This window comes from Scyliorhinus torazame, chromosome 2 (genome assembly GCF_047496885.1).
Source record: "Scyliorhinus torazame isolate Kashiwa2021f chromosome 2, sScyTor2.1, whole genome shotgun sequence".
Lineage (NCBI taxonomy): Eukaryota > Metazoa > Chordata > Chondrichthyes > Carcharhiniformes > Scyliorhinidae > Scyliorhinus > Scyliorhinus torazame.
In genome coordinates, this window is record NC_092708.1 from 245702356 (window position 1) to 245729095 (window position 26740).

The 26740-nt window shown below is 50.9% G+C and overlaps 1 protein-coding gene across 1 annotated transcript in view; it reads left to right on the forward strand.

Annotated features, from left to right (window-relative positions):
* The first annotated feature begins 4704 nt into the window (after window positions 1–4704).
* The window catches only part of LOC140396967 (tetratricopeptide repeat protein 9A), a 134818-nt gene continuing 112782 nt past the window's right edge, over window positions 4705–26740 (forward strand). The window contains exon 1 of the mRNA XM_072485966.1: window positions 4705–5356. Coding sequence (XP_072342067.1) covers window positions 4933–5356 — 424 coding nt within the window. The 5' untranslated portion in view covers window positions 4705–4932. The remainder of the gene's footprint in view (window positions 5357–26740) is intronic.

The following is a 26740-nucleotide window of genomic DNA, read 5'->3' on the forward strand; positions in this document are numbered from 1 at the left end:
GCTGTTGGTCGCTTCTCCCACGATTGGGAACGCCATGACTGAGTGCTCCGCGACCCTCCTCTGCCCGTGATCTACCTGCTGGTCATTGCCCGCAGTTTGAAAAGTCCTAATTTAACATCAAGAGATTTTATTTTCCAGATATATATAATTTACTCTAATAGCTCTGGAAATAGTAGACCAGGAAAGAAAGACGTACAATTAAACATAAAAATGGAAACACCGGTTAATAAATTATATTGAAGGGATCTCAACGTCAAGGTTTTTTTAAAAACTGCCAACAATGATTACATTTCGCTGGGAGGGGCGCGGGGGGGGAAGTAGAGAATTTGTTTCAAAACAGAAAATACTCAATAATCTCAGCAGATCTGACAGCATCTGTGGAGAGAACAGGGAGCTAACGTTTCGAGTCTGGATGACTCTGTCAAAGCTAGAGAGAACAGGAAATAGGGTCAGATTTGTGTGTCTGTGGGGGAGGGGATGGAGTGGTGGGGCTGGATAGGGGGCCAGTGATAGGTGGAGGTAGACAAAGATGTTGAGGTCAGAAAGACAAACGGCATGTAAATGGAGGTGATTAAGGTCAAGAAGGGTGCTGATAGTGGCACATATAGAGATTCAAATGTGTGAATGGCAGAACAAAGTTGAGCAGTGTGTCAAAGGGTGATGCACAATCAATTACTCTCGAGACAAGGTGAGTCATAACTAATAGGCTTTAATCAGCTAGAACTGTACCCAGCAGCTTCGATACAGAAAGTGAAGGCTGCTGGGACGGCATTGGTTCTTATACTCCGCCTCTCAGAGCGGAGCTATGTACGTTAGCCAATGGTAGACTCCTAGGTCTAGCCAATGGTCATCCACCTCTCAGGTACTGCAATACCTAGTATTACCACAAAGGGCAACTAGGAAATGTTGGCCCAAGTAGAGTGGGGGGAGGGGAGGGAACAATAGTGAGGGACAAACAGGTCAATGGAAGAAATAAAAATAAAAATAAATTGATAGAAATAAAAATGGGGTAGAGATAGTTCACAGTCTGTGAGTGGGATTTGTTTCCCTGACAGTCCATCCATTATAACCACAATACAAAGCTGTGTTACTGCACTTACAAGCTGGCCCTCTATGGTCATTAACACATTTGGAAGTGGCTGAAACAGACCATCTTTACAAAGATCACAACTGCAGCGGCAATTTAGTCTGTTTACCGCATTGACTCGTGAAAATGAGATTTGAGGATTTGAATGGTTACCCACTGTCAGAAGCTTGGAATTAAAAGTTGGCACGTGAGGCTAGAAAGCTCCTGGTGCAGTAACACTTGACACCTTCGCAGAGGCTGCCGCACCCGTTGTATTAATAGTGATTGTAAAAGTGTCCTTTTTCTCACACCTCGTTCAAATAACAGACACACTCATTTCAGAATGAACTGAGCGGTTGCACACCACTAACCATGTCCGGCTATTGCATTGAATCATAAACAAATTAGCAATAAAATGTAATAAAATATATTGCGATATGTTGGTACCTTGGTGGTGGGGTGTAGTTAATTAAATCAAACATCCCATCCAAAACCTGTAACTTGATGAGAGGTAGAAATTCCAAATTGGAATACAGTGGTTATTGAGTACAGACATAGAACATAGAACATAAATGAAATGAATGAAAATCACTTATTGTCACAAGTCGGCTTCAAATGAAGTTACTGTGAAAAGCCCCTAGTCGCCACATTCCGGCGCCTGTTCGGGAAGGCTGGTACGGAAACATTACAGCGCAGTACAGGCCCTCGATGTTGCGCCGACCTGTGAAACCAATCTAAAGCCCATCTACACTATTCCCTTATCATCCATATGTTTATCCAATGACCACTTAAATGCCCTTAATGTTGATGAGTCCATTACTGTTGCAGGCAGGGCATTCCACACCCTTACTACTCTCTGAGTAAAGAACCTACCTCTGACATCTGTCCTATATCTATCTCCCCTCAATTTAAAACTATGTCCCCTCGTGCTCGCCATCACCATCTGAGGAAAAAGGCTCTCACTGTCCACCCTATCTAATCCTCTGATCATCTTGTATGCCTCAATTAAGTCACCTCTTAACCTTTTCTTTCTAACGAAAACAGCCTTAAGTCCCTCAGCCTTTCCTCATCAGATCTTCCCTCCATACCAGGCAACATTGTGGTAAATCTCCTCTGCACATGTTTTAGGAAATACCAAAGGTGCCACATGTTTTAAGAGATGAAATGCAACAAGGAAATATACTCAGAAAGCTTGCCATTTGTATTTTTCAGCCTGTTAAAGATTTTTTTAAAACTTGTCAAATGTAGGGTTTCCCACAAGACAGTTGATAAATTGAAATAAAAACAGAAAATGCTGGACAAACTCAGCAGGTTTGGCAGCATCAGTGGAGAGAGAAGTTTTCTTTGCCCCCCCCCCCCCCCCCCCCACACACACACACACCCCAAAGTACCAGTCTGTATCTTCTTTTCATATTTCTTGGGTGGGATACTTGGTTTTTGAGACTAAGTGTTGATGCTGGGGCAGAATTTGTTGTCTTTCACAACAGAAAAACTGGTGCCACACCCAGACTGATTCCACTACTGTTGAGGGGCTAGCACTGGTGCGCGTGTAACACAATCGATTCCAATGAAAAACGGTGCGGGGTTCGTCGGGTCCGTGATCGACATTCGGGAGGGTGACAAGCTGCAGCCGTACATACACATTACATTCCCCACGCACACTCATCCCAGCCAACAAAATGGCACTGGTTGTGCTGGAACTTGCCCATACAGCTGGTGGGTCAGCTGAGGCCAGAGGGCACCTAGGGGGGTGCCTTGGGAGGACACCTATACCACTCGCGGTGCTAAGTTCAAAGTGGGTTGTTAGCAGTGTGTGCAGCTGCATGCTGGCTGTGGCAATTGTGTTCCGTGTCCGTCCATTCTGACCCCAAAGCCCACCTCCCAGCTACCCCACGCTACTCCCCCTGGCCCTGGCAGAAGCCGCCCCAGCCAGCGCACTGTGGTGATGTTGGACGCTTTCCGTACCCAGGGAGATTCCACAATTTACCATTGGTTGGTACTGATGGAGTTTCTTGAGGAGGCGGAACTGGTTTTGAATTTGATGGGAAAGGAGTGGGCGTCATGGTGGCACAGTGATTTGCACTGCTGCTTCACAATGCCAGAAACCCGGGTTTGATTCCTACCTTGGGTGACTGTCTGCACGTTCTCTCCGTGTCTGCCTGGGTTTCCTCCAGGTGCTCCGGGTTCCTCCCACAGTCCAAAGATGTGCAGGTTAGGTGAGATTGCAGGGAGTGGGCCTAGGTAGGGTGCTCTTTCAGAGAGTCAGTGCAGATTTGATGGGCTGAATGGCCTCCTTTTGCACTGTATGAATTGTATGGAGTGGTGTTGGAGAGAGATGGGGTGGGTGATGTGTGGATCTTGGCTAGGATTCTCACTACTTGTCCAACTGTCATCCATGGAGGTGGTCTATAGTATATTGGTCGCTGGTTGGGGAGGCATGATTGATCGGGTACCCAAGGGCAAATTGGCCATTGAGAATTTAACGCCAAAATTCATTCCCAGGTGAAAATGTAGCCACCTGAGCACCATAATGAAGATTCCTCCAACACAAATCACCAGATTTAGAACATAGAACATACAGTGCAGAAGGAGGCCATTTGGCCCATCAAGTCTGCACCGACCCACTTAAGCCCTCACTTCCACCCTATCCCCGTAACCCACTAACCCCTCCGAACCTTTTTGGTCACTAAGGGCAATCCACCTAACCTGCACATCTTTGGCCTGTGGGAGGAAACCAGAGCACCCGGAGGAAACCCACGCAGACACGGGGAGAACGTGCAGACTCCGCACAGACAGTGACCCAGCGGGGAATCGAACCTGGGACCCTGGCGCTGTGAAGCCACAGTGCTATCCACTTGTGCTATCGTGCTGCCGTGGGAGTTTCAGGATGGAATCCCCAAAAATTTGTCTTAGGTAAGAGCAATATGGTAAACTGTTGATTTTTTTAAAAAGGTGATTGGTCTGGGGTGTGAGAATTAACCAACTGCCCTGCAGTAAACTGCACCAACCTGCTATTGAAATGCAAACCGTTCTAGCTGAAGTTTAGACATGTTACGTATGTGAGCTGTATGAATCTTCCATGATATTTGTGTGGCACGGTGGTTAGCACTGCTGCCTCACAGTGCCAAGGCTCACGGTTCAATTCTGACCTGGGTGACTGTGTAGAGTTTGCACCTTCTGCCCGTGTCTGTGTGGGTTTCCTCCGGGTGCTCCGGTTTCCTCCCACAGTCCAAAGATGTGCGGGTTAGGTGGATTGGCCATGCTAAATTGCCTCTTAGTGTCCAAAGGTTGAGTGGGGCTGCGGGGGTGGGCCGGGGGAGTGGACCTAGGTAGGGAGCTCTTTCAGAAGGTCGTGAAGACTCGATGGGCGGAATGGCTTCCTTCTGCACTGCAGGGAATCTATGATTCAATGTAAATTGAAGTTAGGTTTACTAGCCTGGTCTCGGTAAGCAGGATGTGTGAGCTGTATGAATTCATGATCCTTCAATATAAATCGAAGTTAAGTTTATTAGCCTGGTCTCTGTAAACTAGCCCCCCCCCCCCCCCCCCCCAATCAACTCTTCCTGTGATCTGTAATGTTTCCAGATGCTTATTGCTTTAATTAGAAGCTGAAGCAGGTTGGATTACGTGTGGATTGCTCCAGCTCTTCCGGGTCAGCAACACAGAGCCAAGAATTTCCAAAAACACACACACACACACACTGAGGAGGCAGGTCGCACTGCCTTTGGTGGATCTGACTTGGACAATTCGGGAAAGCGGTCCAAAGCAAACGCGCGCACAGCCAAACACACAGGAGCCCAGCAGACTGGTGTGTGCATGTGTGTGCGCCCAGCATCATGAAACAGATCGGCAGCAGCAGCTAAGAGATGGAAGATAAAAAGCCATCTGGCATCAAGCACATCTCCAACGCTGGGCGACCAGGAGATGCTGGTCGGGTAGCAGGAGCAGGGGGAGGAGGAGGTGCAGGGGGCACTCTGAATGTGTCCAAGTGGGAGCTGAGTGTGATGCGGGGCGATCACAGCCAGTCAGAACCGCAGGAGACCATCCAGAGAGCGCTGGACTTCAAGAGCCAGGGCAACCAGTGCTACAAGGAGAAGAAATTCCGAGAAGCCATCGGCAAGTACCACCGGGCGTTGCTGGAGATGAAAGGCTTCTTGGCGGTGAGCGATGCCGAGTCCTCCCCTGCCCTTCAAGTGCATCCCGCCTGCGGGAAACCATCGGTGAGGCTGACCGAGGAAGAGAGGAAGGCGGTGGAGAGCAGCGAGGTCGAGTGCTACAACAGTCTGGCAGGTGAGTGTCTCTCAAACCTTGCTCAGTCTTGTGATGATGATTCATGACACAGTTTACTGCCGTGTTTTTCCGGGAGAGTTCACCCGTTTCTCTATGAGGCTGGAGAAGGGAGGTTACCCCCCCCCCCCCCCCCGCAATCATTGCCCCTCGGCAGTATTATCCACTTGAAGCAATGAAAACAATTGAAGGTACTTTGAGGACACAAACTGAAGTGGGTTCACACACCCTCTCAACCCAAATTGTTCCAATCTCTAAATTCCCTGCTTTACCTTTGATACTGTGCTGGATGTTGATATTTGCTTAAAAAAATAATAATAATGATGTGCTGGGATATCATATTATGGAGAGAGTGACATTAGTCAGAGTAGATTACACCCAGTGTTATGAGACCAAGGACATGTTTAGAGAACGGGATACCAGTGGAAGTGATTCATAATGTCAAGCTTACTCCATGTTTATGCTTATCAAATCCTGTTCAGTCTTATTACCCTTAGAGGCAGAACATCTTTGTCGAAAAGCAATAGAATATTACGATTTTATGTTGGATTAGGAACAAAACAGAGCAGCCAGGCTTGGCTCCGTATTTAAATTAGGACATTTCAGTGCACACCATGGTTTTGAAGAGTGCTAGTTACATCTGGCTGGTGGTTTGGCAACACCTCCAAATTGGCCTGCAACGCAATTTACAGCACTCAGAAGTAATGCAGGATAAACTACCCAAGTATAAGACATCAAACAATTCCTCTGCTATCGTGGCATTAGACTGAAAGCGACCCCATACTTGTATCCAGCCACCCATACAATCATAGAATTCCTATAGTGTAGAAGGAGGCCATTCAGCCCATCGAGTCTGCAACAACCTTCTGAAAGAGTACCCTACCTAGGCCTACTCGCCTATCCAATCCCCATAATCCACCTATCCTGCACATCTTTGGACTGAGGGAGGAAACCAGAGAACCTGGAGGAACCCCACACAGACACGGGGAGAAAATGCAAGCTCCACACAGACAGTGTGGAGTTGAACCTGGGTTCCTGGCACTGTGAGGGAGCAGCGCTCACCACTGTGCCACCCATTTTATCACAGCATGTCCACTGGGTACAGGCATGACCTACTGCAGATTTGATGTAGGGTGCCAGGCTTTAAGATTGAGTTAGGGTAAGATGCTCTATGTTATGAATATTTCAGAAGAATGATTGGCAAAAGGCCTAATGGCCTTTGGAGAAAAGAAAATGTCAAAACATGCGTTGGTAGCTTTTAGAGGTAAAAGGTTTGGATTTTGTGCTGGTAAATCAATAGCCACATATAAAGTAGGCAGTTAGTGCTTGCATGAAAGCTCAAATTATGTCAAGCAGAGATCACACATTGATCAGTGCAGTCATTTGCATGCAAAATAAATAAACACATTGTGCAAAGGAGCCTCAACACCGTCACATGCAACTCTGACGTATCATTGGAAAGACTTGAGTCAATTTACTACAGCAGGAATAGCAGCCAGACACTAAACTGAACAAGAAATTTAAAACTAGTTTTTAGGTGATAAGCAGAGTTAGATCTTGCTATCCATCTAATTATCCAAGAGGTGGTTGGCCTGTCAATTACATACAACAAGAAAGTACCTGCACAATCTCAGCAGGTCTGACAGCATCTGGAGAGAGAAAGGAGCTAACATTTCAAGCCTGGATGACTTTTTGTCACAGCTTTTCGTAATGTTAGCTCCTTCCTCTCTCCACAGATGTTGTTAGACCTGCTGAGATTGTCCAGTATTTTCTGTTTTTGTTTCAGATTCCAGCATCCACAGTAATTTGCTTTTAAGAAGGTATCTGGGCAGTCTGTGGACCAGAAGTGATTTATTTCAAAAGTTGCTGCAGTACTGATTTTTCACCAATAGATGTCACTAGTACAGGTTTGATAGATGGTTATTCTCCGCCAACATGTACTCTGTAATCAACTTGTTGATATCCAACATTATGCAAAATGTGCAGCTCATTTTATCTGAATTTATACCCTGTAGTTCTTGATGCTCTCTTGAGCATCAATTAGCCTAATTTCTCACAATTTATCCTGTCCATATCCCTCAGGATCTTGAACACCTCTATCAAGTCCCCTCTCTGCCTTCTTTTCTCCAGGAAAACAGCCCCAACCTCCCCAGTCTATCCTCATAGCTACACTTATTCTTTATCCCTGGAATCATTCTTGTGAATCTCCTCTGTACTCTCTCCAACTTGCTGGAGTATTCCAACATCAGCCTGCTTGTTCAAATGCGAAGATAAACATATAAATCAAATTCAGAGATTAGATAGTGACAATGAAGAGCTCCATTGACCGGGAACACTGCAACATGCACAAATGTATGGCTTCAGACAATTTCAAATAACGCTCAGGACTTGAAAGTGCAGCTGTGAAGTCAGAAGAATCAGAGACTATCAGTAGAAAATATTGAAGGAAAACATAACAGTAAGAATAGAAATTTCTGTAACACTGGAGTATCTTCCAACGTGCTGGATACAGACTCACTGAGTCCAAAGGCTGGTAGCAATGTTGAGTTGACTCATGCACTCGATATGGAAAAATGGTGTGATCGAGTAATTCTGATAATGTAGCTCCCTGTAAGTTCTCGAGATCACTCTATAGGACCATTTGCCAACTTCAGGCTGCAATTCAATAAAACCCAACATACTGAACGCAATGGAAGCAAAATTTGGGGGAGATATTTAATGGATGGTTGATCCAATATTACCCCTCTTACGCTATCGCCAGAATTAACACGAAAAAAAACCCCACCCAGTCAGCGTTGACGAGAAAGTCAACCACAGGGGGGATCATATGCTGTCCTGATGTACATGTGTTGTACATTAACGTACTTGTACTTTCCAGCAGAGATCAGGAGCAGAAACGCTGACCTGATAATTCCTCTCCCTCAGGCCAATTGAGGAACACCGATTGCTACCTGTGATCTGCACAGGTTAAAAACACAAAAGTAGTTCCACTGGCCCTGAGTTTGCAGTTGCTATGTCTCTGTGTGCATACTCGCATTCTTTTGAAGATCAGACTATGCTTTTCAGTCAACATTGTGACTTTTATAATTCAGTCATACAAACAGCGTGAGAGACATTTCTTAGATTGGAAGTGATATAAAGTGAATTAGATTTTATCATTCCTCCAGTGTTGATGTTTCCTGTGCAAGACTATCACCTTCAGATCTCTTGCTTCTTTCTCGGTTGCTCATAGTTGCTTTTGTCGGCTGTGACCTGATTTCCATTTTCCTGATTTCCAAGCCCATTTTCCTTATCTTGTTCTCGGAAAACTCACCTGATTCTTTTCTCATTATATCTTAATTCATAAATTCTAAGATCAATCAATTGCATTTCGATCCTGAAAATTCACCATAGGCAGTGGTAGAGCGAACAGCGAATAAGTGTAGATTAGTATGTGCGCATTATCAGTACATTGCTTCCGTTGAATGACAACACCATTCATTTGGCAGAGTGCAGACTAGGAGTGCCAGTCGCCACAGAACACCAACAGGCTGTGTGTGTATTTGTGAATGTCTGTGGTATGGGAGCTGGATTTGGGAGTGGGGAAACGGACAGGACAAAATATAGCAGAGGGTTTGTTCGGTGTTGTGGCAAAGGCACTTGTGTTGATGTAGTCCAGATCTCTGTGGATGGCGCTGTTGTGGCAGAAACTCTCCACATCATGCCACAAATGCTCGGCAATGCTGCTTGCATAGTTATGACTGGCAATTGCTGGTATTTATACCCAGGGGCTGGGTACCACTGGGCCAATAAGAGTGAGAAATTTCAGTTAATCAATGTCCGCAAAGAAAAACTATTGGACCAGTTCCCAGGACTTGCATCCCGGATAAGCTGCAGAGATCGTGGATGCACCGCTTTGGATTTTTCCAAAATTCTTCAGATTCCAGTTCCATTGGAAATGTTCAAATATTACATCGATATTCAGGATAGTAAGGAGTAAAAAAAACAGGGAACTATTGGGGGCCGGCTAGCCTGATATCAGATATTGGGGAAAATGCTCGAATCTGTGATTAAGGACATTTTAACAATTCACATGGAAAATTATAGTATGATAAGATAAAGTCAGCATTGATTTACAAAAGGAAAAACCGTTGACAAACTTTGCGTTTGACAAAGATATTAGAGTTTTTGAGAATGCAATTAATAGGGTAGATAAAGAGGAGCAAATGGATGCAGTATTCTTGGACAGAGTCATAGATGTTTACAGCATGGAAACAAGCCTATCGGCCCAGCTTGTCCATGCCACCCAGTTTCTATCACTAAGCTAATCCCATTTGCCTGCATTTGGCCCATATCCCTCTATACCCACCCTGCCCATGAAACTGTCTAACTGCTTTTTAAAGGACAAAATCGTACCCGCCTCGACCACTGCCTCTGGCAGCTCGTTCCAGATGCTCACTACCATCTGTGTGAAGAAATTTCCCCTCTGGTCTCTTTTGTATCTCTCCCCTCTCACCTTAAACCTATGCCCTCTAGTTCTAGACTCCTCTACCATTGGGAAAATATGTCGACTATCTACCTTATCTATGCCCCTCATTATTTTGTAGACCTCTATAATAAGATCACCCCTAAGCCTCTTAGACGCCAGGGAAAAAAGTCCCAGCCTATCCAGCCTCTCCTTATAACTCAGACCATCAATTTTCAAACGGCATTGGGTAAGGTATCACACAAAAGGTTAATACCAAATTAAGGGATGAAGGTGTTGGGCATAATATATCAGCAAGGATAAAGGATTGGTTAACAGAGTAGGGATAAATGGAGCATTTTTAAGTCGGCAGGCTGAAACTCGTGGAGTGTTGCAAGGATCAGCTATTTACAACCTGTATGAATGACTTGGATGAAGTGACTAAGAATAATGTATCTAGGTTTGCTGACAACACAAATTCAGGCGGAAGTGTTAACTGTGAGGAGGACATTAAGAGGTAAGAAAGAGCTGTAAGTAGATGAAGTGAGTGGATAACATGGTTGCAGATGGACGTTGGGAAGTGTGGGGTCATTCACTTTCATAGCAGGAATAAGAAAACAGAACATGTTTAAAAGTGTGAAACCTAGATTTTGGTGTTCGGGGTATACTCAGACAAGGAACAACCAACGTTAGCATATAGGTAAAGCAAGCAATTGGTGTACAAGAATAAAGGAGTCTTGCTATCAGCCTTTGGTGAGACCCCACCTGGAAAAGGTGCACAGTTTTGGTCTCCATATCCAAAGAAATATATACTTTCATTTGAAACTGTACAGGAAAGGTTTACTAGATTGGTGTCTGGGATGTTAAATGTGAATGGGGAGATGGTTAGATTCTCTCTTGTTGGAACTAGTCATTATCTGCCATTTGTGTGGCATGAATGTTGCTTTCCACTTATCAGCCCAAACCTGGAAATTTGCCAGGTTTTGCTCCACGACTACTTCAGTATCTGAGGAGTTGCGAATAGTATCGAACGTAGCACAGATCTCAGCAAACCATGCCCCCATCTCTGGCTTTATGATGGAGGGAAAATCATTGATGAAGCAGATGAAGATGTTTGGGCCTAGGACATTACCCTAATGAACTCCTGCGGCGATATCCTGGGGCTGAGTTGATTGACCTCCAACAACCATCTTCCGTTGTGCCAGATGTGACTCAAATTAGTGGAGAGATTCCCCCCTGATTCTCATCGCTTTCAATTTTTCTCGGGCTCCTTGAAGGAAAGAGCGGGAGAGATTGTGTACCTTTCCAGTTGATGTGCCACTGTTGCCACAGCAACTGCCTTGTTGTGACTGATCAGCAGTCAAAGCTGTAGGTAAATTTCCTTCTGCATTTTTTGTGGGTTCTTATCACTGAAGATATGGGGCGTCATTCTCCAACCCCCCGCCGGGTCGGAGAATGGCCGTTGGCCGCCGTGAATCCCGCCCCCGCCCCCGCCGAAGTCTCCGAAGGGAGAAAAGTCGGCGGGGCGTTAATGGTGCCGCTGCCGCGGAGAATGTCACGGGTCTGCGCAAGGCTGCCGATTTTCGGCCTGCCGATATTCTCCCTTCCGGATGGGCCGAAGTCCCGTCGACGTGATGACCGTTCACGTCGACGTGAATCAAACCTCCTTTTCATCGGCGTGACCCGGTGCTCCAGGCTCACGCCGACCAGCGAGGAGGTGAGTGACGGCCTGGGGGGTTGGCTCCGGGCAGGAAATGGCGTGGCCGCAGACTGATTGCGTGAGGAGAGGTGTGTCTCGGCTTGTGTGTGTGTGTGTGCGGCGGGGGGGAGGGGGGGGGTGGTTAGAGTAGGCTGGGCTCCGGGGGAGTGCCGGGAGGGGGTCCGTGCTGGGGTGGAGGTTGGGGGGGGGAGTCCGTGCCGGGGTGGAGGTTGGGGGTTGGGGAGGGGGTCCGTGCCGGGGTGGATGTTGGGGGGGGGTCCGTGCTGGGGTGGAGGGTGGGGGTTGGGGAGGGGGTCCGTGCTGGGGTGGAGGTTGGGGAGGGGGTCCGTGCTGGGGTGGAGGTTGGGGGGGGGGTCCGTGCTGGGGTGGAGGTTGAGGGTTGGGGAGGGGTCCGTGCCGGGGTGGAGGTTGGGGAGGGGGTCCATGCCGGGGTGGAGGTTGGGGGGGGGTCCGTGCTGGGGTGGAGGTTGGGGGTTGGGGGGGGTCCGTGCTGGGGTGGAGGTTGGGGAGGGGGTCCGTGCCGGGGTGGAGGTTGGGGGGGGGGTCCGTGCTGGGGTGGAGGTTGGAGGTTGGGGAGGGGGTCCGTGCCGGGGTGGAGGTTGGGGGGGGTCCGTGCTGGGGTGGAGGTTGGGGGTTTGGGGGGGTCCGTGCTGGGGTGGAGGTTGGGGAGGGGGTCCGTGCTGGGGTGGAGGTTGGGGGTTGGGGAGGGGGTCCGTGCCGGGGTGGAGGTTGGGGGGGGGGTCCGTGCTGGGGTGGAGGTTGGGGGTTGGGGGGGGTCCGTGCTGGGGTGGAGGTTGGGGAGGGGGTCCATGCCGGGGTGGAGGTTGGGGGGGGGGTCCGTGCTGGGGTGGAGTTTGGGGGTTGGGGAGGGGGTCCGTGCCGGGGTGGAGGTTGGGGGGGGGGTCCGTGCTGGGGTGGAGGTTGGGGGTTGGGGGGTCCGTGCTGGGGTGGAGGTTGGGGAGGGGGTCCGTGCTGGGGTGGAGGTTGGGGGTTGGGGAGGGGGTCCGTGCCGGGGTGGAGGTTGGGGGGGGGGGTCCGTGCTCGGGTGGAGGTTGGGGGTTGGGGGGGGTCCGTGCTGGGGTGGAGGTTGGGGAGGGGGTCCGTGCCGGGGTGGAGGTTGGGGGGGGGTCCATGCTGGGGTGGAGGTTGGGGGTTGGGAAGGGGGTCCATGCCGGGGTGGAGGTTGGGGGGGGGTCCGTGCTGGGGTGGAGGTTGGGAAGGGGGTCCGTGCTGGGGTGGAGGTTGGGGGGGGGGGTCCGTGCTGGGGTGGAGGTTGGGGGTTGGGGGGGGTCCGTGCTGGGGTGGAGGTTGGGGAGGGGGTCCGTGCTGGGGTGGGGGTTGGGGGGGGGTCCGTGCTGGGGTGGGTGATGGGAGGGCAAATGAGTTGGTCCACCTGGCCAGGTGCCAGCCTCCAACAGTTGGACCCATGCGGTCCATGCAACCTGGCTGGGGGGAGGAGGGGATATGGGCAATGATGACATGTCGTCGTTCCCCTCCCCCCCACCAGGCCGTCATGTTTTCAGACCATCCAGCGATGTTGGCCGCCGTGGTGGCAGCCGCTCATGTCTATGTTGCCCTGGATGAGGAGGAGGAGGAGCGTGCCAGAGAGGCGGCGCAGGCTGCCGCAGAGGGGCAGGCGGCAGCCGCCCAGGCTGCAGGGACACCTGATCGACAGGACGAGGAGGGGGAGGAGGACGTCGCGGCCCCACGGCAACGGAGGCACCCGAGGGCGTGTGTACCGGCCCCGGCAGTCATACCAGGACCTCACGGACCGGGAATGCAGGAGGAGACTCCGGATGGGCCGGGAAATCGTGGCACACATCTGCCACCTGCTGGCACACCTGTCACCGCGTGGCACTGGCGGGCGACCCCCTCTCCCCGTGTCCGTCAAGGTTACGGTGGCCCTGAACTTTTATGCAACGGGGTCATTCCAGGCACCGAGTGGGGACCTGTCCGGCATATCGCAGACATCGGTGCATCGGTGCATCCGGGCAGTGACAGATGCCCTTTATGCCATGGCGCACCGCTACATCCGCTTCCCCGTGGAGCGGGCCAGCCAAGATGCCCGGGCCGTGGGCTTCTCTGCCGTTGCCGGGTTCCCCATGGTCCAGGGCGCGATCGATGGGATGCACGTCGCCGTGCGGCCACCTGCAGAGAACAGGGCCGTGTTCACTAATCGGAAGGGGACCTATTCAATGAACGTACAGGTGGTCTGCGACCACCGCATGATGATCCTGCACGTCTGCGCCCGTCACCCAGGCAGTGTACATGACTCATTCGTGTTGTCGCGGTCATCCATCCCCGGCATACAAACAACAAAGAACAAAGAAATGTACAGCACAGGAACAGGCCCTTCGGCCCTCCAAGCCCGTGCCGACCATACTGCCCGACTAAACTACAATCTTCTACACTTCCTGGGTCCGTATCCTTCTATTCCCATCCTATTCATATATTTGTCAAGATGCCCCTTAAATGTCCCTATCGTCCCTGCTTCCACTACCTCCTCCGGTAGCGAGTTCCAGGTACCCACTACCCTCTGCGTAAAAAACTTGCCTCGTACGTCTACTCTAAACCTTGCCCCTCTCACCTTAAACCTATGCCCCCTAGTAATTGACCCCTCTACCCTGGGGAAAAGCCTCTGACTATCCACTCTGTCTATGCCCCTCATAATTTTGTATACCTCTATCAGGTCGCCCCTCAACCTCCTTCGTTCCAGTGAAAACAAACCGAGTTTATTCAATCGCTCCTCATAGCTTAGCCCTCCATACCAGGCAACATTCTGGTAAATCTCTTCTGCACCCTCTCTAAAGCCTCCACATCCTTCTGGTAGTGTGGCGACCAGAATTGAACACTATACTCCAAGTGTGGCCTAACTAAGGTTCTATACAGCTGCAACATGACTTGCCAATTCTTATACTCAATGCCCCGGCCAATGAAGGCAAGCATGCCGTATGCCTTCTTGACTACCTTCTCCACCTGTGTTGCCCCTTTCAATGACCTGTGGACCTGTACTCCTAGATCTCTTTGACTTTCAATACTCTTGAGGGTTCTACCATTCACTGTATATTCCCTACCTGCATTAGACCTTGCAAAATGCATTACCTCACATTTGTCCGGATTAAACTCCATCTGCCATCTCTCCGCCCAAGTCTCCAGACAATCTAAATCCTGCTGTATCCTCAGACAGTCCTCATCGCTATCAGCAATTCCACCAACCTTTGTGTCATCTGCAAACTTACTAATCAGACCAGTTACATTTTCCTCGAAATCATTTATATATACTACAAAGAGCAAAGGTCCCAGCACTGATCCCTGTGGAACACCACTGGTCACAGCCCTCCAATTAGAAAAGCATCCCTCCATTGCAACCCTCTGCCTTCTATGGCCTAGCCAGTTCTGTATCCACCTTGTACGAGGGACGCCATCCCCGGCTGAGGGGCTGGTTGCTGGGCGACAGGGGCTACCCATTGCGATCGTGGCTGATGACGCCTATACGGAGGCCACGCAATGAGGCGGAGAACCGCTACAATGTTGCCCATGTAGCGACAAGGGGAGTGATCGAGAGGTGCTTTGGTGTGCTGAAGATGCGTTTCAGGTGCCTGGACCTCTCTGGGGGCGCCCTCCAGTATCGGTCAGATAGGGTCGGCCGCATCATTGTGGTGTGCTGCGTCCTGCACAACATAGCCCAGCAGAGGGGCGATGTGCCGCAGGCAGAGGAGGGCGGAGTGGAGGAGCAGCAGGAAGAGGCCCAGTCCTCCCCAGATGAGGGGGATGGGGGCAATGGTCAGGGCAGACGGGGTAGACACAGGCGGGTGGCTGTCCACCGTTACCGGCTGGCCCAGCGGGCACGGGACAGACTGATAGACGCCCGCTTCACTGACTAGATGGGCGTGGGAATCGGGTAGTATGGCCACAGACCGCACACCATGACAACAGCCGACCACCCACACCCCCCACCAATCCACCCACCCAGCACCCTCACCCCCCTCCCCAACCCCACACACCCCACCCGCATGCACACCACCCCCCCCCCAATTGCCGATCCACCGGCGGCACAACGGGCCGGGCTCACCCAGTTGCGGGTGGACGCGTGTCTATCGCAGGCCATGGAGGATGATGACAACCCGCCTCCGATGAGCTCCTGGCTCTACATCGTTGGACTATGTCTGACCCATGGCCACAGTACCACCATCCACCCGGACCATCCCTGCATGCGGCTGTGACACTGCAGCGCACGGTCCCGTCCTCTGCCCGGGGGATGTTGATGGCGGCCCAGGGGGAAGGGGGCAGACTCACCTGGGGCTGAGGTAAGACCACCCGTCACACACACACTTGCGCTCAACGTACATGACACGCCCGCACACTTTGGACAGAGCACAAAGGCAGCTTCGGTAGGTGTAACATTGACTTTAATAACCAAAGGAGTTCATGCACGTGCCCTAGCCCCTAAAACTCACCTGTGCCCTGCACCCGTGCCAACTTACTCAGTGTCTAATTGTTTGGCCTTACGGGCCCTTTGACTACGTCTACGTGGTTCCCCAGACGGTACAGCAGAACTGGAGGTGGACTCCTGTGATTCCTGCCCTCTGACACTGGATCTCTTTGGCGGCCGTTTCCTGGGGCGTCCTGGCCTAGATGGGCCAGGCTGCGGCCCGGGCGACTGGGATGGCGAGCTGCCAGCCTGTCCTGCCCGTTGCCCACCCGATGCACCTGGGACGGAAGGGGGGGAGTCCGAGGTGTCGCGGTGTACCGGGACCTCCCCTACAGAGGGAGCCGGGACGGACCACACCACCTCCTCCTCCCTCGGGGTGCCCGATGGCCCCCAGGCCTCTACATGGGTGGGGGATGCGAACGGACTGGCCATCCGACGCGCCCCCGACATCTGGCGCTGCCAGTCCTGGAGGCCCGTGCTGGTATCGACAGGAGTCTGCAGGTTTGCAGCCATGGAGCCCAGGGGGTTGTCGAACCCTGTCTGTGACAGTGCGACGCCGGCTCGCACATGGCCACTGGCGCCGATGCCCTCAGCGATGGCCTGCTGAGACTGGGCCATGGCCTGCAGAGACTGGGCCATGGCCTGCAGAGACTGGGCTATGGCCTGCTGAGACTGGGCTATGGCCTGCTGAGACTGGGCCATGGCCTGCTGAGACTGGGCCAAGGCCTGCTGAGACAGGGCTATGGCGTTGAGCGCCTCTGCCAACTGGCGCTGGCACTGGTTCATGGCCTCCTGTGAGAGGGCAGCCATTTCCTGGGCCACAGACGCCGCCTGCACGGAAGGCCCCAGGCCTCGCAAACCGTTCCCCATGTCTGACACCGTCGCACCCATTGCCTCCACCGCGGACGCCACCCGTGCGGTGTCAGCCTGGGTGGCACGCATGACCGGGACCACTCCCAGCTCCTGGACGCGGGTGGACTCCTCCACCTGCGACCGCAGCCGCCGCAAGCCACCCGTCACCCTATTCGCTCGTCTCCGTGTCGGTGGTTGCATCGGATCTATGTGTGGGTGTGGTAACTGCAGGAACCCGGGATCCATCTGGGCGGCAGATGTTCGCTTGGCCTGGGCTGCCCTCCGACCGCCCGGTCCCTCTGCTGCTCCTACCTCCACCTGCTGTACCGGGACGGCTGTGTTGTGCGCACCAGTGAGTGTACCAGACGCCTCATCACTAAAGTGCCCAACCGTGGTGAGTGTTTCTACGATGGTGGAGGGTGTTGGTGACAGCAGTGGCGTTGTGTCGTGCTCTTCGTCCCACTCTGAGTCCATGGCACTTTGGGGTGGGGGTTCGTCTCCACCCATCCACTCTGAGTCACTGTCCGGTATTTCGTCTTCCCGGGTACGGGTGTCCTGGGTAGTGGTGTCCCGGGTAGTGGTGTCCCGGGTATGGGTGTCCTGGGTAGTGGTGTCCCGGGTAGGGGTGTCCTGGATAGTGGTGTCCTGGGTAGTGGTGTCCTGGCTCGGATGTGACGGGGGCCTGTGGCTGCCCCCCTCATCGCTGGGTGCTCGCTCCCGCACGTGACGGGGGTGTCGTCTCCCTGTTGCTCCAGGTCTCTCCGTCTCCCGTGGTGTGCGAGGGGCATCCTGCGGGCGTCGCATGCTGGAGGGTCCGGGTCTCTCCGTCTCCCGTGGTCTCCGAGGGGCATCCTGCGGGCGTCGCATGCTGGAGGGTCCGGGTCTCTCCGTCTCCCGTGGTGTGCGAGGGGCATCCTGCGGGCGTCGCATGCTGGAGGGTCCGGGTCTCTCCGTCTCCCGTGGTCTCCGAGGGGCATCCTGCGGGCGTCGCATGCTGGAGGGTCCGGGTCTCTCCGTCTCCCGTGGTCTCCGAGGGGCATCCTGCGGGCGTCGCATGCTGGAGGGTGCGGGTCTCTCCGTCTCCTGTGGTCTCCGAGGGGCATCCTGCGGGCGGTGTGCATCTGCGGGGATGGGTGCCTGGACGTTTGGTCCTGCGATACACAATGAAGCATGCATGGTTAGACATCAGGCAGTGATCAGGTGATACGGGGGAGGGGGATATAGGGGAGGGGGGATATGGGGACGGGCTGTTGGTGGCTCACTTGCTCGTGGGGCCCCGACCTCTGCATCAGCAACCTCCCGGTCCTCAGGTCCGCCAGCCAGTTCCAGGGCCCTTTCCTCATGTACGGTCAGTGGCCTCTCATCAGCGGGCCCTCCTCCAGTCCTCACATGCTCCCTATTGTTGTGTGCGCGCTTCTCCTGTTGGGGGGGGGGGGTGGTGGCAGGGGTAAAAGGCAACAGTGTTAGGCAGGTATATGAATGCACGCCATCGGTTGCGCGTGCATTGCAGAGGTTAAGGTTAGGGCTGGATTCACTTGGGGATATGGGGGATATGGGGGAGGGGGGATATGGGGGAGGGGGGATATGGGGGAGGGGGGATATGGGGGAGGGGGGATATGGGGGAGGGGGGATATGGGGGAGGGGGAATATGGGGAGGAGGGATATGGGGGAGGGGGATATGGGGGAGGGGGGTATGGAGGAGGGGGGATATGGGGGAGGGGGGATATGGGGGAGGGGGGATATGGGGGAGGGGGGATATGGGGGAGGGGGGATATGGGGAGGGATATGGGGGAGGGGGAGATATGGGGGAGGGGGGATATGGGGGAGGGGGGTATGGGGGAGGGGGGATATGGGGAGGGGGAGATATGGGGATATAGGGGAGGCTCACCCTGCCTGCTCTGACGAGGTCGTTCACCTTCTTGTGGCACTGGGTGCCTGTACGTGGTGTTAGGGCCACAGCAGTGACGGCCTCTGCCACTTCCCTCCACAGACGCCGGCTGTGGCGTGGGGCAACTCTGCGGCCGTGCCCGGGATACAGGGCCTCCCTCCTCTGCTCCACAGCGTCCAGGAGCGCCTCCACATCGCGTGACTCGAACCTCGGGGCTGAGCGACGGCTAGCCATCCAGTCGGGTGTTGCGGTCGGGTGTTCCGGTCGGGTGGGGGGGAGCTGTGCGGCCTCATGAGCCGTCACGCCGTGCAGCGCGTATGACGCTGCACGGCGTGAACCATTGCGCAAGCGCGGATCCCGTCACGTCGCTGCTAGCCCATTTCGTGCCGGAGACTATCGGCCCATTTTTATGACGTGACGCAAGTGGGATTTGCGCCGTTTTATGCGCCGATCGGCGGACTTTCCGCCGATAACGGAGAATTTCGCCCATGGTGTCTTCCAATTAATTCTGGCCATGGGAAGATGTATTTTTCAGAGCTGCTTGGTTGAGATGACGGTGCGTGGTTATTTAGCAGCAGTTGGTTGTGAACTTTGAAAATTAGCAACATGGCTTTAATACCTGGCTCAGGTGCTATGAGGCTCTGAAGCTTTGCTACTTATCCCAGTAGTTTCCATGGAAATTGTGAGCAGCCAATTAGAAGACATCCTGATAAGACAATCATAAAATATGTAGTCGGCATTCAGTAATAAGGCTTTTGCTTTTCATTGAGTGAGTTAAACAGCAGTCACATTTATTTAAATATTTGCAAATGCATTGTAGCTTTGTTTAGTAGAAACCATATTAGCTTTAAGGAACTGAGTCAATTGCATGTCAGTATTTGTTGCACGGAGGTTTGAGAATAAGAGTTACAAAGCCTTGCTGGAATAATATAGGGTACTGGTTCAGACATTTTGGTTAGAAGGACCCGTTTAAATGGATTAATAATTGTGGATCAATTGATCTAAATTATAATACTACATACACATTATATGAGAGTGTTGAGGGTAACCAGTGTTTTAATAACGCTATTAAGAAAACGAGTATTCACTTGCAGATAACAGTGTGTCGAGTCTGATTGTTATTGCATGGCCTAGCTAAACATCACATAGTGTGATGTTTAACAGTAATGGCTGTAAATGATGCTATAGAATGCCCGATGTTTCTTGCTTTTAAGAGTAAAGAGGTTTAAATTGCAGAATATGGTCCCCGCAAACACCCCTAAAAATCCCATGTAACTAAAAATAGAATGTGATTTATAGTCTGGTAAAGCAGTGGCCCTGCGTAGCAGTGGGAGACGTGCTGAAGGCTGGTCTGAGACTAGTTTGACAGCTTTGTGGATCTCCTTGAATGGCCCTCCCTGGTGGGGAAATCAAGAGCATGGTTTCAAAATAAGTGATCACCCATTTAAGTCAGAGATGAGGAGATGTTTGTTCCCTCACAGGGCTGTGAACCTTCAGAATTCTGGACTCCAGAGGTTAGGGGCTGAGTAGATAAATATATTCCAGATTGGGATGGACATACTTTTGAAATGCAAGGAAAAGAAATCAAAGGATCGGAATGTAGGGTTATGGGGAACAGGCAAGAAAGTGGAATTGGGGCCAAAATCAGCTATGATTATATTGAATGGCATGCAGGCTCAAGTGTCATATGGCCTACTCCTGATCCTATTCTTATATTCTTATGTGCAGTAATGTAAGAGGCTGCTGACCCTGTTAACATTCGCCATAGCAATCCCTGCAGAGATGTTAAATAAAAAGCCCAGCATCTTCTGATGTGACCGTGTGATGGCAAGATTATGTTAAGCCCCCCCCATGTAAGGCTGGTTCTGCTCAATGAGCATTTTCATATTATTTCACAGACCCCTGCACAGCACTACACCACCCTACCCCACCCACCCCTCCCACCCCTAGATTCCAGGGGTCTATGGGCCACAGTTTGAGAACCACTAATATCGGGATTTGGTAAGACTACACCTGGAGTGCTGTGTACACATTTGGCCTTCCTATGTAAGGAAGGACAAACACGCCTTTAAGGGGGTGCAATGAAGGTTCATTCGCTAGTCAGGTTAATAGATGAGAGGGCAGATCAATGCGGAGAGTGAGTAAAATAGGCCTCTATTCTCTGGGGTTCGGAAGAATCAGAGAGATCACATTGAAGCAGATGGAATTCTGGGAGGGCTTGACATGGTAGATCCCAACAGGCTGTTTTCCCTGGCTGGAGAGTTGAGACCAGAATAGTAATGATCTTTTATTGACACAAGTATGAAGTTACTGTGAAAAGCTCCTAGTCGCCACATTCCAGCGCCTGTTCGGGTACACAGGGGGAGAATTCGGAATTCTCAGCTGGTACGGGAATTGAACCCCGCTGCTGGCCCTGTTCTGCTTTACAAACCAATTGTCTAGCCCACTGAGCCACGGCCTAATTTTAAAAAAATTCTTATAAGTACCAAATAAAAAGAGTTTTCCATTTGGATGGGACTCTTTTCGTGGGAAAGAAAGACACAGTTTCAAAGGACACAAACAAGGGTTCTAAGTCAGAATGTTGCAGACAATTGTTCTGTGTTGCCTAAACCATGGTCTGTTATATATGGGCAACACGGTAGCATAGTGGTTAGCACAGTTGCTTCACAGCTCCAGGCTCCCAGGTTCGATTCCTGGCGTTGGTCACTGTCTGTGCAGAGTCTGCACGTTCTCCCTGTGTTTGCGTGGGTTTCCTCTGGGTGCTCCAGTTTCCTCCCTCAGTCCAAAGATGTGCAGGTTAGGTGGATCCGCACAGACATATTTAGAAACAACATATTTATTACAACAAATTTGAATAAGAGTTGCTGCAGTCTGTACAAAATGGTTGGAGCAGTTTAGCATCAGCGATTAAGCCCACAGCACCTGCCGTGGGAACGATCTCAGCCAACTCTTCTGTCTATTTCAAATGCTGCATCCAATCGATGAAGGGGTAAGTGTTTGTGCGTGGAGCTACTCCCAGCCTCGAGCTACTTTCTTCTATTCACCCTTTGATAGCAGCTGCACAGCCTTCTGTTGACATGTAGACAGCTCCTTACAGTATTCGTTTCAATACTAAATCGCTCATCATTTCTTGGAATGCAGCCTGTTCCACTTATGTGGGCACCTGTTCAGCGCCCATCCCATTAACTTTGGCGGAAGACTGATTTTGTTAAGTGGGTAATGTTCCTGTTTAACTGTGAACTACTTGTAGCAGATTGAACCAATGTGACACATTGAAAGCCTCCATTGTTACCTTTTGAACATTTCTCTATTCATCATTGCTCTGAAGATGTCAGTTTGAGCACATTAAACACTACAACTTATTGTCATTTTAATAGCACCATTTAGAACACTGTGATTAATGTGAGTCGTTGCCAACACTAACTCTGGCTTTAGTGACAAGTGCTGCGGAGTAAATGAGCCAGCCTTAAGAGAGGGGCTTTATTCAGTCCTTTCCAGAGACTGTGGTGCTCTGACAACAAATCCAAGCGTTGACCCTGGAAGTAGAACCTATCCTTTTCCTGGTTGAATCTTCACTTGATTCACATGGGTCAGTTATGAGATTTTTATTTGTGTGTATCATATGTAACATGTTGTGGAGTGCACTGTCTTGCCTTAAAGGAGCCTTTAATATAAAGAGTGTATTGGGGTTGATGTTTTCATTCCTCTCCCTTTCAGATGATGTAAACTTTTGTATTACTATACCATTTTCAAACACTTATATTTTCCTTTAATCCTCCCCCCATCCCATCAATAATTAATTACTTCAGCAAATGTTATTTTAGTGGTAAAGGCACTGTGTGAAATTGTGCCATACGGATCAGGAAGACCTCAAGTTTCAGTGTACTGAGTTAGATCTTCTCAGCAGACAAACATTTATATTTGACCCCAGAACTGGGGACGGAAATATTTCCTGGAACTTCTGCTCTTGCTAATTGTTTGGCAGCAATTCTGGGTGGAAGGGTGCAGGTTGGCATTAGGGTTGGACTCATTCTCCCCTTGTGCTAGGCCTCGTCACCTCAGCTAGAAGAATGGTCATTTGGACAAGGTCCAGCAGAAATGGCATTGCTTCTATGAAGCTGTATGCTGGTTGCAATGAGTGAGGCAATGGGGCATCTGCGACACGTGTTCCCATCCACTTCATTTATTTCAGGTTATTGTCGAATGAGGCCATCTTGCTGGGAGCTAGTGAAAGAAGAAAAAAGAAGAGGTAAGTGGGAGGTACAGTAAAGATGAAGAAAGATAGGTAGGAGATGAAACGAAGGACTAAAGTAGGTGCTGTTTAAAGATGCAACAAAGAACAACAAAGAACAAAGAAATGTACAGCACAGGAACAGGCCCTTCGGCCCTCCAAGCCCGTGCCGACCATGCTGCCTGACTAAACTACAATCTTCTACACTTCCTGGGTCCGTATCCTTCTATTCCCATCCTATTCATGTATTTGTCAAGATGCCCCTTAAATGTCACTATCGTCCCTGCCTCCACCACCTCCTCCGGTAGCGAGTTCCAGGCACCCACTACCCTCTGCGTAAAAAACTTGCCTCGTACATCTACTCTAAACCTTGCCCCTCTCACCTTAAACCTATGCCCCCTAGTAATTGACCCCTCTACCCTGGGAAAAAGCCTCTGACTATCCACTCTGTCTATGCCCCTCATAATTTTGTAGGCCTCTATCAGGTCTCCCCTCAACCTCCTTCGTCCCAGTGAGAACAAACCGAGTTTATTCAACCACTCCTCATAGCTAATGCCCTCCATACCAGGCAACATTCTGGTAAATCTCTTCTGCACCCTCTCTAAAGCCTCCACATCCTTCTGGTAGTGTGGCGACCAGAATTGAACACTATACTCCAAGTGTGGCATAACTAAGGTTCTATACAGCTGCAACATGACTTGCCAATTCTTATACTCAATGCCCCGGCCAATGAAGGCAAGCATGCCGTATGCCTTCTTGACTACCTTCTCTACCTGTGTTGCCCCTTTCAATGACCTGTGGACCTGTACTCCTAGATCTCTTTGACTTTCAATACTCTTGAGGGTTCTACCATTCACTGTATATTCCCTACCTGCATTAGACCTTCCAAAATGCATTACCTCACATTTGTCCGGATTAAACTCCATCTGCCATCTCTCCGCCCAAGTCTCCAAACAATCTAAATCCTGCTGTATCCTCTGACAGTCCTCATCACTATCTGCAATTTCACCAACCTTTGTGTCGTCTGCAAACTTACTAATCAGACCAGTTACATTTTCCTCCAAATCATTTATATATACTACAAAGAGCAAAGGTCCCAGCACTGATCCCTGTGGAACACCACTGGTCACAGCCCTCCAATTAGAAAAGCATCCTTCCATTACTACTCTCTGCCTTCTATGACCTAGCCAGTTCTGTATCCACCTTGCCAACTCACCCCTGATCCCGTGTGACTTCACCTTTTGTACTAGTCTACCATGAGGGACCTTGTCAAAGGCCTTACTGAAGTCCATATAGACAACATCCACTGCCCTACCTGCATCAATCATCTTAGTGACCTCCTCGAAAAACTCTATCAAGTTAGTGAGACACGACTTCCCCTTCACAAAACCATGCTGCCTCTCACTAATACGTCCATTTGCTTCCAAATGGGAGTAGATCCTGTCTCGAAGAATTCTCTCCAGTAATTTCCCTACCACTGAAGGAAGGCTCACCGGCCTGTAGTTCCCTGGATTATCCTTGCTACCCTTCTTAAACAGAGGAACAACATTGGCTATTCTCCAGTCCTCCGGGACATCCCCTGAAGACAGTGAACGTCGCATAAGTCCGACTTTGATCTCCGATGAAGGTCTGGCTAGTGCGTGAATGAAACTAGAATTCATTGATGGACTGTTGATTTGTTACGGTAGAAAATTACAGAAGCTGTAGAGGCAAATGCAGTATCTCTCCAACCGGGTGCGTGCTCTGTCAGAGTTTCCACACTCTCCTCTGAAGCTCTCCATGGTTCCTATTCATTGTACCCACACAGTTGCTGACATCACACTCATTCTACCTATCTCACTGTCTACCTGCCGAATCTAGCAGGAGATCTTAAGCAGAACCTTCAAATATATGGTTAAGTAGAAAATAGCAGCATGGGAATTAAGGGGAGATAGTTGGGAATTTGTGACTGACTATGGATCCATGACAAATCGCTTGCCCCCTTCATTGGTATCTTGGCTGTCAAGTGATATCAGCTTTAAAACATAGGGGAAGGAATAAACCAATGAGAGTTTTGATTAGCAATATTTGACAGACAAGAGGAATGCCATACTGATGTGACCTGAACAGGAATACGCTCACCTGCCAAACTGATGTGATCATTGGTATTCAGGAACTCAGTTTCCTCGCCACCTTGACAGGTAAGTGCTTTGTTGTCTTTAAAGGGTCCTGCTGGCTTCTTGTTTGAGATCATTAAATAACTGGGCCATGACTCAAAGCTGGCATTCCCCCGTTGTACCTGTTTCACCAGTTTAAAATAGGGTGCTGGGGGATCCCTGTGTTCTGTTAGCTTGTCATGAGAGCGGTTTGTCAAAGGAAAGAAGAAAGAGTTTTTGTTACGGAGCAGATTTAGGAACTTCAGAACATCATGGTTAATTGAATATCTTTGAAGTATAGTTGTTACTCTTGTAATGTAGGAAACCTGGGACCCTGGAGCTGTAAAGCGCCTGTGCTAACCACTGTGCTGCAGTGCTGTCAGCAGCACCTAGAGGAGAGTGCGAGAGGAGGACACCAGGACAGGCAGTCAGCAGCTCCTGGAGGAGAGTGCGAGAGGAGGACACCAGGACAGGCAGTCAGCAGCTCCTGGAAGAGAGTGCGAGAGGAGGACACCAGGACAGGCAGTCAGCAGCTCCTGGAGGAGAATGCGAGAGGAGGACACCAGGACAGGCAGTCAGCAGCTCCTGGAGGAGAGTGCGAGAGGAGGACACCAGGACAGGCAGTCAGCAGCTCCTGGAAGAGAGTGCGAGAGGAGGACACCACGGCAGCATTGTGGATAGCACAATTGCTTCACAGCTCCAGGGTCCCAGGTTCAATTCCGGCTTGGGTCACTGTCTGTGCGGAGTCTGCACATCCTCCCCGTGTGTGCGTGGGTTTCCTCCGGGTGCTCCGGTTTCCTCCCACAGTCCAAAGATGTGCAGGTTAGGTGGATTGGCCATGCTAAATTGCCCTTAGTGTCCAAAAATTGCCCGTAGTGTTGGGTGGGGTGACAGTGTTATGGGGATAGGGTGGAAGTGTTGACTTTGGGTAGGGTGCTCTTTCCAGGAGCCGGTGCAGACTCGATGGGCCGAATGGCCTCCTTCTGCACTGTAAATTCTATGATCTATGATCTATGATGACAGGCAGTCAGCAGCTCCTGGAGGAGAGTGCGAGAGGAGGACACCAGGACAGGCAGTCAGCAGCTCCTGGAGGAGAGTGTGAGAGCAGGACACCAGGACAGGCAGTCAGCAGCACCGAGAGGAGAATGCGAGAGGAGGACACCAGGACAGGCAGTCAGAAGCTCCTGGAGGAGAGTGTGAGAGGAGGACACCAGGACAGGCAGTCAGCAGCACCGAGAGGAGAATGCGAGAGGAGGACACCAGGACAGGCAGTCACCAGCTCCTGGAGGAGAGTGTGAGAGGAGGACACCAGGACAGGCAGTCAGCAGCTCCTGGAGGAGAGTGCGAGAGGAGGACACAAGGACAGGCAGTCATCACAGGAGAAACATAAGTTCATTGGTTGGTGAGAAACTGTTAGGGAAGGTTCATAGAAACTACGAACAATGTGGAAGGAGACCATTCGGCCCATCGAGTCTGCACCTGCCCATACCTCCACCCTATAGCCTCACCTCCACCCTATCCCCGTAACCCCACATAACCATTTTTTTGGATACCAAGTGTAATTTAGCATGGCCAATCCACCAAACCTGCACATCTTTGGACTGTGGGAGGAAACCGAAGCACACGGAGGAAACCCACGCACGCACAGGGAGGATGTGCAGACTCCGCACAGACAGTGACCCAAG